The sequence below is a fragment of the Aythya fuligula genome, chromosome 20, assembly GCF_009819795.1.
Source record: "Aythya fuligula isolate bAytFul2 chromosome 20, bAytFul2.pri, whole genome shotgun sequence".
Classification (NCBI taxonomy): Eukaryota; Metazoa; Chordata; class Aves; order Anseriformes; family Anatidae; genus Aythya; species Aythya fuligula.
In genome coordinates this window covers 6162556-6177845 of record NC_045578.1, presented here as the reverse complement: position 1 = coordinate 6177845, position 15290 = coordinate 6162556, and the positions used below count along the sequence as shown (strand labels likewise).

Here is a 15290-nt window from a genome sequence, read left to right as displayed (position 1 = left end):
CCTTTCTGATCTCTTAAGACAAGTACTGATGAATTGAATGTACTGCTTCATAAATAAATTTAACGTTCTACTGCTTTGCAGCTTCTAGCGGTTGAGGGCTCTGTTCTGCGAGATGCACTGATCCACAAGAAGATCATAGCAAAAGGGGAAGAGGTAAGAACATGAGTTGGGATCTGGGAGGCATATGGAAATTAAACTAGTGCAATACCATCAGGTCTTTATTAACAGTAAGCCAGGGAAACTTAATCTGTCAATGGAATGGCTGTTGAATGACGTTTTTTTCTCCTTTTGTATGCAGCTAATCAGTCCCCTGAACCTGGAGCAGGCAGCCTATGCAAGGGATGCACTTGCTAAAGCAATATATGGGCGCACTTTCTCTTGGCTGGTGAACAAGGTTAACAAGTCTCTTGCTTACAAGGTAAACAAATCTGTTGTTTGTTGATAGACAACCAAGTGTGAAAGGCAGTTTCAAATCTTTAAGCTGCAACACAAAGTTATTGCATGCTTTACAGTGATTTCCAAGTTAATTTGTTTTCCACTAAGAAGAGAGTAAGGAGAATATGCTGTAACTAAATGCAAAAGATCCAGTCATGGATTGTAGCTGTGACTGGCTGTGTGACTACGTACAAACACTTACTTTTTGCTCTATTACAGGAAGGAGAGTTTCCGGGCTGGAGAAGTACAACAGTTCTAGGATTGCTCGATATTTATGGATTTGAGGTTTTCCAGCACAACAGGTTTGTTTTCATTAGTGTCTTTGGATTTTGAGTAAGCTGTGCATGACTCCATTGTAGTGTTTTCTCTCCATTGTGAAATAAGACATTAATCCATCTCTGGTAATTTTAGTAAGAGAGAAGGAGATGAATTTTCAGCTTTAGGAAATCAGCTTGAATAACTAGTATTGACAGATCTTCTAACACTTTGGACATTCAGATAATATTTAGCATTTACAGCTATTTATGTTCCTGGTATTTTAGAGACTGATGTCTTTTGGGGGCATGTTCATGTGCTAGCTTGAGCCATGCCTTTCATAGAATCATAGAATGGTTTGGTGTTGGAAGGGACCTTAAAGATCATCTAATTCCAATGCCCCTGCAAGGGCGACACCTTCCACTAGTCCAGATTGGATGGGGCTTTGAACAATCTGGCATTGAGCACTTCCAGGGATGGGGCATCTACCATTTCTCTGGGCAACCTGTTCCAGTGCCTCACCACCCTCTGAATAAAGAATTTCTTCCTTTGTCCAGCTCTCTGGCATAGTTGTGGCTGTTGTTTTGGCATCTTTATGTGGTAGTGTGAATGGGAAAACACAGCTGTAGAGCAGTGTATAGGATTATGTCAGAGTCTGGAACCTAACTCTGGCAGATAGCAATGAACCAAGACTCTGAACGTGTAGTTTTTCTGCTTCTCAGCGTTCCACTCCTCATGTCTGTTTTTCCCTCCTCTTTCATGAGATTCACTAAATAATGAATTCAATAAATATAGATTCACTAAATAATTCTCTTACATTTCTCTTGATTACACATAGCTACTGTCCTTTGATTATAGCTTATTTTACTTGTCATACAGTATTAATTATTTTTCTGATTTTTGCTTCCAGCTTTGAGCAATTTTGTATTAATTATTGTAATGAAAAATTGCAACAGCTCTTCATAGAGCTCACATTAAAGTCAGAACAAGAGGAATACGAGTCAGAAGGCATAGCGGTAAGAGCCAACATCATCACTCCTACTGTCTTCTTAGCACCTCCAGCAGGCCAAGGACAGATGATTAGAAAAGGAGCTTTAATAATAGTCTCCAAAGTACATGATTTAAAGTGATTTTCTTTTAAGTTTCTTTTCAAACTACCTTAGTAACAGTGTGTAATACAGCTAGAAGCAACTAATGCCATTCCAATCTTTTACTTTGATAAAACAAAAGATGCTTTTAAAAGGGACTGTTAAGAAAACAAATGTGATGAGTGAAAAAGCTTTACATTTCAAATAACACTAGTTATTTAAATAAGGTGCTGTCTAAAATGTTCTGAAATTTTCACATTTTTTCCTGTCAAGAACAGTTGTCACCCAAATGTGATGTCTTGTCTTTGCAGTGGGAACCAGTTCAATATTTCAATAACAAAATCATTTGTGATTTGGTGGAAGAGAAGTTCAAAGGCATCATTTCTATTTTGGTAAGTTGACATGACCTTTTAAAATGAAACACTGGGGCAGTGGAGTGGAAATCAAGGGGAAGAACACAGAAAAAGGGACTAAATATACATTAGGACTGGGCAGGTGGGAAGAGCAATGATACACTGAACAGTGACACTGCTACAAGTCATATTGTATCAGACCCATCTGTCCAAAGCAAAGAAACTTCCAGTCCAGGCAGTCTGGGAGGAGGAGCTTGTGCTTAATTTGTTCAATTCTTCATTTGTTGAGTTAATGAAATGAAGGCATGAGGTGGGCTACCTATTAAAAAGCCAAAGGGTGAAGCTGGGACAGTGTTTCAGTGAGACATAATTAGAGTTGGCCTGTATGAGTACAAGCACAGAAAGAAATCAATACTAGGATGTGTGTGTTTTCAGGACGAAGAGTGTCTGAGACCTGGGGATGCCACAGATACAACGTTCTTGGAGAAACTGGAGGAAACTGTGAAGAACCACCCCCATTTTCTCACGTGAGTGTTCATATTGCTGAGGGCATCTTTACTGGTAGGATCCAAGTCTGATAGAGCCTACAGGTTTAATTATTGCTGGGCAACTTTATAATGCATTGTGTTTATGGCAGTAGCATCCTAGATAAACGGGGCCCCACATAAAAGATTATGGTGTTTTAATTTGCAAAGAGATTAGACTGTGAGTTAAGATAATATTGAATAAGCAAGTAAAACAGAATTGAAGAAAAAAGGAAAGATGTGTTAGACTGGCAGGAAAAGACCACGTCCAATTTATGCACTGAATCTTCTTCTGTACTTACACGTTGTCCAAGCCTGAGCGAGACATGTAACAGTCCTCAGATTTCTGTTGCTGGCTTGCCTCTTCACCAGTCTCTTGCTGGCATCCAGCTGCTACTATCCAAGGAATTGGGCAGGATTGCAGTTTCTTGGCTCTTCTGATGTCTGGCCCAGTACTGCGGGTGTGACAAACTGTTTTGGTGTACCAGACCAGATTATTGCTCAGCATTAATGGTTTTCTGGAGGGTGACAACTGATGCCTGAAGTCTAGCCTACAAATAACTAGGACATGCAGCAGAATTTTGCTGGTAACATTAGTGTTCAGAGGTGTGTTTGTGTTAGAATGATTTTAGCAGTGCTGGTGCTTTTGGAATGAAGGCATTACTAATTCACCTTCATTCACATCTTCCCAGACACTTCTTTGACTTTGGTAACCTATTCTGTTGCTGCCACTCCAGTTCCATGGATGTGAATTCCATGTTTTAGCCTGCCTCGGTTTTGGAGCTGCAAATTTCTTTTTATTCTTATCCGAATGTTCTGCTTTGCTCAGATCGGGGTCTGAATGGCATCCCACAAGTATGCCAGCCTGCTGCCAACATCTTCACTGCCCTCTTGCCTGCTACCTCTACTCTGATTTCATGTACACACAGAGCCACTCTGCAACCTTGCCAGGAAGCTGAAAGTTCATCTATCAGAAATAAACATAAATAGATTTTATGACATTTTTATGATTTGCTGGTTGATAACTCACCTTTTTTTTTACTTTTGGTCTTGAAGATCAACAAATGTAATTTATTTTTTTCGTCCTGTGCTCATGTAGTCCCACTCTAGGATCATATACCGTAGTGGTTTTTGAGGTGATTCCCCACATGAAACAAACGTTTGTTCCTCATGAAGTTTCTTCACTTTTTCTCCAGGCACAAGCTTGCTGACCAAAAAACTCGCAAGTCTTTAGGGCGGGAAGAGTTTCGGCTTTTGCACTATGCTGGAGAGGTCACCTACAGTGTTGCAGGTAAGTGTGTGCATCATCTCAGTTCTCTCTCACTCCTTTTTCCTCCTTTCATCCTCTGCCCTCTGAATTAAAACAGCTTTACTAGGTAGCAGAGACAAATCTGGTTATACAGTAGTTCTATGTATCATCTGATTAACTAGATTAATTTCCCATCTCAAATTCCTGCCTTGTTGTGAAATTTCTGTGGAACAGTGGTGGCAGCCTGAGTGGTTTCTTTTTCTTCCAGGTTTTCTAGATAAAAACAATGACCTTCTCTTTCGGAACCTGAAGGAGGTGAGTATGGATGCAGGGTACTTCCAATACACAGCAGCAGAACAAGGAGGCGGGTTCAAAATGGGGTGGCATCTGAGGAAAAAGGTTCTTTTAATGTTAACATGAAGAATGCATGTCTGTAGGGCTGCATTATGAAAAGGCAAATTGAAGTGTTCAAAGTTTGTTTTATTAAAACAAAACAACCCAAAAACATTTTGTCACATTGCTCTAAAAGTTCTCTGAAGTTCATTTTGTACTTTATCTCTGAAAATGTCTCTCCACAGACCATGTGCAACTCTGAGAATCCTATCATAAATCAGTGTTTTGACAGGACGGAGCTGACAGACAAAAAGAGACCCGAAACGGTAAGGATACAAGAGCTGGGTGGAAGTGTGGCTATTTCCTCTTTTTTAAAGATACGTCCTGTCTAACATGGTAACCTAAATACAAGCCTCTTACCTTTAAAGCTGGGGGACTGTGAGGTTTGTTCTGCAGTCACAAGTACCGGCTGTAAGTCATCACGTCATACATGATTTTCTTTCTTTTCTCCTAGGCAGCAACTCAGTTTAAAAACAGCCTCTCTAAACTCATGGAAATTCTGATGTCCAAAGAACCATCCTACATCCGATGCATGAAACCTAACGATGCTAAACAGGCTGGTATGGCCGTGGTTAACTCTTCACCTGTGTGCTTTTCTACAACAGCTATACCAACCACTAGATTCCAGGCAGTGAAGCACAGAGAGGGGCTTAAATGAATAAGTCTTGCAACAGTTTTCATTTTGGGTCTGTGCTAGAGGGTCTGTAGGGGGTGGTGGTAGTACCAGCCAGGAATCAGAAGGGAGGCACTGGTCTTGGTAAAGTGACAGAATGAGGTCGTATTTGAAGTCAAGAATAGTGAACCTACATAACTTCCTTTTAATGATTTTATTCTCCCTCATTTCCTCCTCCTGTCTGCTTAGAATATCCTAAAGGATAAATTCTGTTCTGGAACTAAATGTAAATGTATACTAAAAGAGGGAAAGACAAGAGTCACAAAATAAGTTGTGTGTGACTTGAACCATGAGGATGGGGTAGAGGTTAAAGATAACTGTAAGATAAAATAATTCTGAACTGAACTGAATATTTCCCTTTTCTGCATGAATGGACATTAATGAAGTTTCTCTGTTAATGAAGTTTCTCTGTTTTCATACTCTCTCAAGATCGATTTGATGAAGTGCTAATCCGACATCAAGTGAAATACCTGGGGTTGATGGAGAACCTCAGAGTGCGGAGAGCTGGCTTTGCATATCGAAGGAAATACGAAGTTTTTCTGCAGAGGTAGGATTACCCTGGCCTTATCTCTCCCTGCTGCTCCCTCCCCCTGGTCTTGGTCCTACAGGTGTTGAGGCCAGAGAAGTGTTCCAAAAAGCAAAGAGCAGCCCTTATACCTGAAAGAGTTATTTCTTTAAGGGAGAGAGAAGAATGACCTCTCTCCCTTTCTGTTACTTCTCTCCCTAAGATTTCTTCTGCTGTCAATCCACAGGTACAAATCACTTTGTCCAGAAACGTGGCCTACGTGGGATGGACGGCCCCACGATGGCGTGGCTGTGCTGGTGAAACATCTTGGCTACAAACAGGAAGAATACAAAATGGGACGGTCAGTTCTCGTGTTTTCTCAATTTGAGGTTATGAATCATTGGACATTAATGTCATTGCTTTTAAATAAAGCTTCTCTGTTTAATGGGTGGGCAAAAGATTAGAGATCCCAAAGGGAATGCTAAGGGCAGGAAGCAAACTTCTCCTGCACGTTAAACATTATTCTGAATTTCTATTTCTAGAACAAAGATTTTTATCCGCTTTCCCAAGACTTTGTTTGCAACGGAAGATGCTCTGGAAGTGAGGAAGCAGAGCCTGGGTGAGTCACACACACTGCAGTAGCTTCATGGACAGTTAGCTGTCTGGTCTGTGATATTTTTTTTATTGTAGTTATTCATTATTTTTTGTTTGAACAGTTTAACCTTTTTGTATCAAAATACACTTGGTTGTGATTTCAAATTGCTGTTTCTCTTATCATTTCAGCAACAAAAATGCAGGCCACGTGGAGAGGTTTCTACCGTCGAAAAAAATTCCTGCACATGAAACACTCAGGTATGAGGGAGGAAGTGCTATGTCATTTCATGGTTTGAAGTGGCCGTTGCTGTATTGAGAAGTTAAAGGTGACTTGATTTTGGTGTGTGAGAAGGAAAAATCCCTGAAACCTTGCTAGAAGTAGAATGGGAGATGTTTGCATACCCCTTCCTTCCATGTTAGTCTTTGAGACTCTTTGAGTACGAGAATAGGCTTAACTCATGTTCACGCAGCAGCCCCCATACAGCAGTTCCCATCTGCCAGTGCTTTTTACTGCCATTTATCCATTGCGTTATATTGTTAAGAATTTCAATTATTTTCTTTCCCATGTGTCACTGTGACGGCTGTTGGGTTTTTGTTTTATTTCAGAGTACATACATAAGCACTGTTTGTTGCCAGTTTTGTGTGAAGTCAATATCGGTATGAAGGAGCTCACTTAGTGTAAAATGTTTGTATTTTTAGCAATAGCAATCCAGTCCTGGTGGCGGGGAACCTTGGGACGCCGAAAAGCTGCCAAAAAGAAGTGGGCAGTAGAGACTATCAGAAGGTGTGTGAACAGTAGCCTCAGCCCATTGAATGGGTACTTACTTGCTAACAATGAGGTGATGCAAATGACGTTACCTGTTGCTACAGTGTCAGAGATTTTTATTAATAAATTACAACTATTATTAAATAAAGCTCAGGAAATGAGAATTCTGTTATCTCAAAGCAACCATAGGAAGTTATTTTGTGACAAATATTTGAGTAAGCACGTCTGAAAATGGGCAAGGCTGTCTGTTTGGCTAATCTGACTGCAGATGCAACAGACATTAAAAAACTTGCTTTGCCTATTTTTTTTATTATTATATAAACTTCCATTTTGGCACTCAGCCCTTCTTGGTTATCCACTCCATTTTATTGAGTTCCTTTTTCTTATAAATTGCAGTTCCCTTTTCCTCTCAAGTTTGATGTCTATTCTGGGGACTGACCCAAATCTCACAATTCTCCATTGATTTTATGTTAATTCACCTTTTACCCTAGCTATATCTGAAAGTTCACTGGAGACCCAGACATGGTTGGATTGGAAGAGATCTCTAAATATCTTCAGTTTTGACCAATCTCCTATTTTTTTCCTCTTCCTCAGATTCATTAAGGGTTTTATTTACCGGAATCACCCTCGCTGCCCAGAGAATGAGTATTTCCTTGATTACATCCGCTTTTCCTTCCTGATGAACCTCAAGCGTAATTTACCAAAGAACGTTTTAGACAAATCATGGCCAACTCCTCCTCCATCGCTCTGTGAGGTAGGCTCAACTGCACCAGGGTCAGATGAATGATACGCGAGTCGGAGGAGACAAATGGCAGTATGGAAGACCACGGGCCACCAAAGGCCTGGGGGGAGCCGCCTGCTATGAGAGCAAGAAAGAACCAGGTTCTCGCTCAGGTTTCACATTGCATTAGCATCTCTACAAGTAGAATTAGTCAAAATACCATCACATGTGTGTAATTAGCATAGTTGTAAAATTATGAGAGCTATAGTGCAGAACGCTTGAGAATTTGGAAGTGTTGCAACACTATTTTCCAGTGTTCTTCCCATCCATTTGTGAAATTTTCTTTTTCCTCTGACCAAATTAAGTTCCCTCTGGACAGCTAAGGTAGCTGGAATAACCCATTGATTATTCTAAAACATACTGAGTTTCTTCCATTAATTCTAAACCATATTCTAAAGAATAATTATGTTCTTAAATTGCCATTTAGTTCTAAACCAGATGGAGAATGCTGTGGGACAAACTGTCTTAGAAAGGTGGAAAATAGACTTTTTAATTAACTAATTTGAAAAGTGATTGTCAGTAACAAAACAGTATCTTAATTCAGCCATGGATTTTCTGCAGTTGTTTGTCTTTTTTTCACTGTTTGAGTTGCTTTGTCAGTTTGAGCTATTTTTACTTACTGTGTGAAACCTCCTTCAGGCGTCCCAGCTCCTGCGACAGCTATGCATGCAGAACATGGTCTGGACGTACTGCAAGAGAATCAGCCCAGAGTGGAAGCAACAGGTACCCAACAACTTTGTGTTCATTCAGACTATTCTGATGTTGTATTGTTCCATACAGTTGCATTGTTGTTCTAGATAAAAAGATTAAAAATTATACTGAAATTTGATTCATCTTAGTCTTAGGGTAGCTGTATTTTCTTATTTTATATATAAAAAAAAAAAACTCAATGAAGAGAACTAATAGGAAACATGTACATTAAACAGTTTCATCTAAACTGTTTTGAGAGATGATGGTAATAGTTGCCTTTAAACGTTTTTTTTTAATTGGATTGTATATCATACTGCTTATGAAGGCCTGTAAACTCTTAAGGGCATGTAATGAAATGCTGTGGATTAGTTAGTGGCTGAGCCTGTGATTAAGGACACAGGATTAATACCAGCCATTACTGAGCTGGAGGTGGAAACACCTCCACTTTCTTCTCCCAAGCAAACAAGGCTTATGAGTATCCTTTATCCACATTTTTACCTGTAAATCATCTCCTGTCTGTTTGCTCTATACAAAAACAAAAGGGATTTCCTGTTTCCTCGTTCCCTGGTTTTATTCTCATTCTGAAGGAACAGAAGTTAGAGCTAAGAGTACTGGTCATATTTACCCCCTGGAAGACTGCCACTGTAAAAAGGACCAAAGGTTTATGGTGACTCATCTTCTAAACAAGAACTCCCAGGACTGAATGGCACCTAGCTGAGTTGTACTATTTGTCAGAGGATAAGGTAGAGAGTACTGAATAGATGGGGGAGCTGTAATAAATGTGTTACACTGTGCTAATAACATTGTAACTTCTTTTGTCAGTATTTCAGTAAAGATGGTGATTAGCTGACAAGGCTTCAGCAAAACTATCTGAACCATAGGGGAGAAAAAAAAACAACATCCTACAGGGCGAAGCAGGAAAACAAATTGTTTAGCTTAACTAGGCTAAGAGGATCTCTGAAGTAGAAGAATTCTGAGACCTTTTAACAAAGGCATGATGTAGACATCACATCTGGTCTCTGGCTTTTGACAAATTCAAATTAGAGGTATATATTTTTGAGAATTACAAATAATAACAAAAAAAGTGAAATTTCTATCCTAAAGCAAGGATAGCCATTGAAAAGATAGGGGGCATATGGAAGACTTTATGTAATTTTCTGACTAACATGATTCAGCTCAAAAGTAGATGACTTTAAAAAAAAAAAAAAGAAAACCACAGAGGCTCTTTGAAGTCAAACATTTTTTATTTGAAGCAAGATTTTCTACTTAACAGAATACATCTTTTGTCCTTGCAGCTGGAACAAAAAGTAATTGCCAGTGAGATTTTTAAGGGTAAAAAAGACAATTACCCTCAGAGTGTTCCTAGACTCTTCATCAACACTCGACTTGGTGAGTAGGTGTTACAAAGTTGAACAGGAAGAAGAAAGAGGGGGATTCATCTCCTCTTTTCTTGCTTGAAATTTTTCTTATTCCATCTCTTTGGTTTTAATTTAGGTAATGAAGAGATAAACACTAAAGTCCTTCAGGCTTTAGAAAATGAACCAATTAAGGTAAGACCTGTGTCCTAATACTTTTTTCAAGTTTTCATAATTATGCAGCAGAATTAAAGTCTTCATCAGAAGATCAGATTGATGAAGAAAATATAGCAAGAATTTTACCTTAACATTAAGCTGATAACACCTTGGAAGATAGTCTACATGAGGACATGGTGGCTAAGAAATGCAATTGGGAGATTTGGGCAAGTTTGTCAGCTAGAATTAAAGGGGTTGCAGCTTGCATTGCTGGTGTTCATGATGCTTTGAGATGCTTGAAGGGGAGAGGAAAGGAGTGATGAAGTCTACGCAGACTGAAGCTAAATCATAGATTTCTCAAGCACAGTCAGACAGCCATAGTCATCAAGTTATTGTTCAGAACTCCTCTAGGTCAACAAGGAAGTCTGTGGCAGAACTGAGAATAGGACTCAAAAGGATTGTCTTCACTCCCAGTTTACAAAGCACTGGTTAGTACCTCCTGCAAGCTCTCTAGGCTAGATGGAAGGTAGCTGCCAATTACACAAGTTGCATTTTTAGCACTGATAACGCTTCTTTCAGTATGCAGTTCCTGTGATCAAGTATGACCGGAAAGGATACAAAGCAAGATCACGGCAACTGCTTCTTACCCAAAACGCAGTCATCATTGTTGAAGACTCCAAAATCAAACAACGGATTGACTACGCCAATCTGACAGGTGAGATTGCCAACAGAAATGGGGTTTAGCTCACTTGATTTTAGTCAGCATGACAAATAACTTCAGTTAAAATACAATAATAAAAAAATAACCAGTTGGTCTTTGTCCTGGACAAGAATAGAATTATCTTGTACTGACAAGTATTTTAAATCTGCAATATGTTGGACTTTTTTTTTCCTAAAATTAAATTCCTTAAAATGTCACAAAAATTACTCAATTCATCTCCCCAGAAACCTCTCAAGTCATTTCCCAATTGCACATCTCCACTGCAGGGAAGTTGCACCATTATTACACAGCAACTGCTTGGGACACTGGCTTTTAGCCCTCTAAATATTTGACATTGACATGGTCCTTTTAGAGGGGGAACTTGGTCAGAGAGAAAGAAAATTGCAGAGTCTGGTACATGACTTGGCTTTGGCTTATCTAAAGCCTCTCACTTCATAGCCTCAGCTCCAGCTCCCAGCATTGCTACAGTTCCTCCTTGCAGCCAATTTTCGTGCTAATTATTTCAGTGTTATCCTAACGCAATTACCTACTGTGTTTGTAACTGTCACCATTTAAAATAGTTTCCATAGGCAACACTAATTTGGGGTTCTGGGACTCCCATAAGACATGCTTACTGCAGCGCTGTACGTTCATCACTGCTAGGGCTGGGCTGCCTCAAATGGCATCATTAATCAGATCTATTACATGAAATAGATGTTAAACAAAATCCAGAGAACAGGCATTCCTACTCCTCATGGACAGAGGCACCTGAAAGTTTCTTTTCCATGTTAAGAAGCCCAGCTATAAGCTGATTGTCTGTCACCTTGCAACCTCTCTGCTGACACCTTAGTGCGCTGCTGCTTCTGTGCAGCTTCTCAGCTGTCAGGTTTCTCACTGTGGGACCAACAGTTGCTGCGTTCCTGGGAGAGGTTCTGCAACATGTGCAGGAATCCTGGTGTTGTTGTGTTGGTGTCAATGGGCCGTTCTCTATTGCAGGCATCTCCGTCAGCAGCCTGAGCGATAACTTGTTTGTGCTGCACGTGCACTGTGAGGATAACAAACAGAAGGTAATGGGGCCCTCCAGCCATCTCTAGAACAAGTTCTAAAGGCACAAAGAGCAGAAGATCCAGGGTGGCGGTGGGTGGGGGAGTGAAGCACACCGGTGATGTGCACCGTTGAGCAGCCCCCATACGTAACTCACTTCATGCCAGCTTTAAGTTGGATTTTGCTCATATTTGTGTGTGCTCACAGATGGGGTTCACCAGTGACTGATGCACTGACAGGATCAGTGCTGTCCCTTTACTGTTACCTTGTAAATAAAGTAACTGCTGGGGGTGTTATCACAGATCACCGCCAAGCCTGGTATGCCTTGAGAGGTGTTTTCCACGCTAACCCATGGAGATAGCTCTGTCCCTGTTAATTACAACATAATTATTTTGGTATACGATCACTGAAAAGCCACAATCACAAACTGTTGCTGGTTTTCTCTCCTAGGGAGATGTTGTACTTCAGAGTGACCATGTGATCGAGACACTCACAAAAACAGCCATGCGGGCAGACAAAGTCAATAACGTCAACATCAACCAGGGCAGGTGAGTGAAGCAGAGCCCCTCTCAGGAGCTGCTTTGGTTTTCTTGTGTTGGTTCTGGAGAGCTCTGCTTCAGCATTATAGGGCTACAGAAACATGTCAGAAATGCATCATAAAAACATATTTAATTATTCTTAACTAAGAAGACAAAGAAGAGTTAATCTTAACTAACAGCAGTCTGCTTGTTCACTCCCTGAAGCAGCAGACTTAGGGTAGAGCTACACCCACACTCATCAAGTTTGTTATCTGTTTCTCTTTGCAGCATAAAATTCACAGTTGGACAAGGCAAAGAAGGCATCATTGATTTTATATCAGGATCAGAACTGCTCATAGCCAAAGCTAAGAATGGCCATCTAACCGTGGTGAGTACCGGCCAAGATCAGTAAGAAGCAGTAGCTCACTTACAGCACATCCAAACCCAGGTTTTGCTACCAAGTGTACTTACAGCAGACAGACATGTACCATCACCCCTTCCCTTGCTGAATGCACTGCCCTGGGTCTGTGAGCCTTTTCCCCAGTTGGAGTTCTGCACTGCACTTCTCTTGCAGTTATGAGACTGCCAGGCTTGCTCAAACTCAAGCAATTATCCTGTCAATCACTTGGGTTCTTTTACAGGATTCTTTCACGATACACTGTTGCAAATCAAGTTTTAGATTTAAGAACACAGGAAAAATGCAGCTGTTCTTCCCTTCCTAAAGTGTTTGTAGTCTTCCTGCCAGTCATCTACATACGCAGCTGATTTATTGTAAGGTGAAGGGCAGATTGGTAACACACCCAGAACCTATTCAGACTGCACTCAGTCCCCTGCCAGCAGGGTTAGGAAGGCCAGCTCCCCATCTCACTGCAGCCTGACACATCTCAGAACTGGATTCACCATTTCTACCTTGCTCTTCACCCAAACAGTCCAATCCTGTAAAACCCACAAACTTGTAGAACTGCCAGGAACTTCCCCTACTCCATGGGTTACCTGGCAGCTGTGCACAGGAAGGGAGATTGAATTCACATGCTGCAGTGAGGACCACACTTCTCTCTCCATCTATCTGCTATCAGTAATGACAAACCAAATGACTTTTTATATTAAGAAGAAACATCCCAAAGTGTTTTTTTTCCCCTCCCCAGCCTTTTCAAACCATCCCTAAGAACATCTTTCTCTTAGGGAGAAGGTTTTAGTATATTTCAGTATACCCACAGGAAGAGAGGTACAAGACTGCTGTGGACTCTGCTCACTGACGAGTAGCCAGTACCTGCTTCTGTTTCCTGCTGAGGCCAGACACTTTCAGTGCCTCAGCACAGAGAGCTCTTTACCTACCCACAGCATAACAAACAGCTTAACTCTACAGGCCAGGCTTCAGCATGTTTCAAGGATATTTTGGCACTAGAACTATTTCTGCATCTTTGTTTTCAGTATGGTTCCTAGCTTGTCCATCTTCTCCTGCAGGTTGCTCCTCGTTTGAACTCTCGATGATGAAATGTGCCACCACTACAGGACCCTTTCCTCCATCAGTCTGACCACACCCCGTATAATTGGCTGGACTCGGTTCCCAGCAAAATGCCCCCTCCTTCCTCGCTTCGCTCATTTTGTTTGTTACCAAAGACCTGCACTTTCAGAAAACCCACAAAACGCATCTTGCTTTCTTGTCTTAATACTGAAGTTCCAAAAGAAAGGCCTTCTCTTCCTTACCTTAGTGGCAAACACACGGGTCCAACGTGATGTCTGTGAAACCGTGGCTCATGAAACATGTTCAGCTGGGCTCTGAGAGAGGCAGTTCTGACTCTAATAGAGTTTAAGCCCTGATGGAAATGACCAAAATTTGTGCTTGGCATCATCAAAAAAGCACAATCAGAAAACAAAACGCTGCTGCTTTGTCAGCCAAATTAAATGCCAAACTTTATATTCAAAATGTTTTATGAAGAATTTTACTCTGAGATGTTTTGATGCTTTGTGTTACAATATTAAAGCCATATTGTGTAAATGAGTAGAAAAACCCTGTAAATACTTTATAGCTGAATATGAGAAATGCACTACAAGAAATGGTGTTGATATGGAAACTTTTATGTTTTAGATTTGGAATTTTTGTTGTTTTTAAGTTTATGATCAGAAGGTATTCATTAACCCATCATGTTAACTTCACTGATTTGGATACAGCATTTTTTTTAATTATTTTTGAAGTTACAGCTCCCATTTCTTGCTGTATAGTGATATTTTTATACAGTAGCAACTTTTTCATATCCACACAGCCAACCAAAATCTAGGTGATACCTACTGCAGAGGTCACTGCTTATCCATGTCCCCCTAGGCTGGAACTGAAATCTGGAGCCCTCAGCCTGCCCGTTCCCCACACAGCTCATCAGGCTCAGAGCAGCACCTTCACAAAAACTGCTTTTCCTCTCATACATCTTCAGGGATAACTGGAAGTTTGAGTTCTCACAGTAAAGCTTCAGTGTTTATGTAACACTTTGCACTACTGCCTTAAAGAAGAGGGCTAGTTCAGCACCACTGGCGTTACTGCCCAGCTGGCTGAGGGCTCCTTCACATGGAAGCATCTTAACAATTTCCTAAGCAAGCTGTCATATCACTAATTCTGACTCCAACCCAGAAGGGACATGTGAACACTATCAGGTCTCAGGCTACATCACAGAAGTCAGTATCCAGCACTTTCCTTTAACAAAAGGCCCCCACTGGCTGCACAGTGGGCAGCTGTGTCAATACCTGCTGACTGCAGACCACAGCTCCAGCTTCCAAGTTCCAGACCTCCAACCATGCATTTTGCACTCCACCTGCCTTAGCAATCCTCCACATCCCACCTCTAGCCTGATGCAGTAGCAACAGCAGTTACACTAAGCCCTGAATAAAACATAACCAAACATGTTGCCACTGACATACAATCAGCTCGATCTCCTAACTTTTAGGTTTCCTGACATTATACAGTTACCGAACACTGCCCCAGGCCTGGAATGCTGTATACACTGTAGTACATATACACCATACTATTGTATATGCTATATAGTGTATATACTATACAATGCTGTATACGCTATTATATAACCTCTTCAAAACTGCTAAATAAATTTTTATGATGAAAACACTTTGTCTTTACTATAAAAGCTGTTTCACCACATTTAACTTTGGGATCACCCCACCCCATTCATCACACTGCCTCTTTGACAATGCAGCCCCTGCAGCA

General features: G+C 40.8%; 1 protein-coding gene across 5 annotated transcripts in view; it reads left to right on the top strand.

Annotated features, from left to right (window-relative positions):
* The window catches only part of MYO1C (myosin IC), a 56721-nt gene extending 41532 nt beyond the window's left edge, over positions 1 to 15189 (top strand). For all 5 annotated transcript variants that reach the window (XM_032201029.1, XM_032201034.1, XM_032201032.1 and 2 more), the window contains 24 exons: positions 82 to 153; positions 299 to 418; positions 655 to 737; positions 1601 to 1706; positions 2090 to 2170; positions 2567 to 2658; positions 3852 to 3946; positions 4173 to 4219; positions 4483 to 4563; positions 4752 to 4857; positions 5400 to 5517; positions 5723 to 5836; positions 6018 to 6094; positions 6259 to 6327; positions 6769 to 6853; positions 7430 to 7589; positions 8256 to 8339; positions 9602 to 9695; positions 9801 to 9856; positions 10397 to 10532; positions 11514 to 11584; positions 12012 to 12109; positions 12368 to 12467; positions 13544 to 15189. In XM_032201029.1, coding sequence (XP_032056920.1) covers positions 82 to 153; positions 299 to 418; positions 655 to 737; positions 1601 to 1706; positions 2090 to 2170; positions 2567 to 2658; positions 3852 to 3946; positions 4173 to 4219; positions 4483 to 4563; positions 4752 to 4857; positions 5400 to 5517; positions 5723 to 5836; positions 6018 to 6094; positions 6259 to 6327; positions 6769 to 6853; positions 7430 to 7589; positions 8256 to 8339; positions 9602 to 9695; positions 9801 to 9856; positions 10397 to 10532; positions 11514 to 11584; positions 12012 to 12109; positions 12368 to 12467; positions 13544 to 13570 — 2172 coding nt within the window. In that variant the 3' untranslated portion in view covers positions 13571 to 15189. The remainder of the gene's footprint in view (positions 1 to 81; positions 154 to 298; positions 419 to 654; positions 738 to 1600; positions 1707 to 2089; positions 2171 to 2566; positions 2659 to 3851; positions 3947 to 4172; positions 4220 to 4482; positions 4564 to 4751; positions 4858 to 5399; positions 5518 to 5722; positions 5837 to 6017; positions 6095 to 6258; positions 6328 to 6768; positions 6854 to 7429; positions 7590 to 8255; positions 8340 to 9601; positions 9696 to 9800; positions 9857 to 10396; positions 10533 to 11513; positions 11585 to 12011; positions 12110 to 12367; positions 12468 to 13543) is intronic.
* The last annotated feature ends 101 nt before the right edge of the window (positions 15190 to 15290 follow it).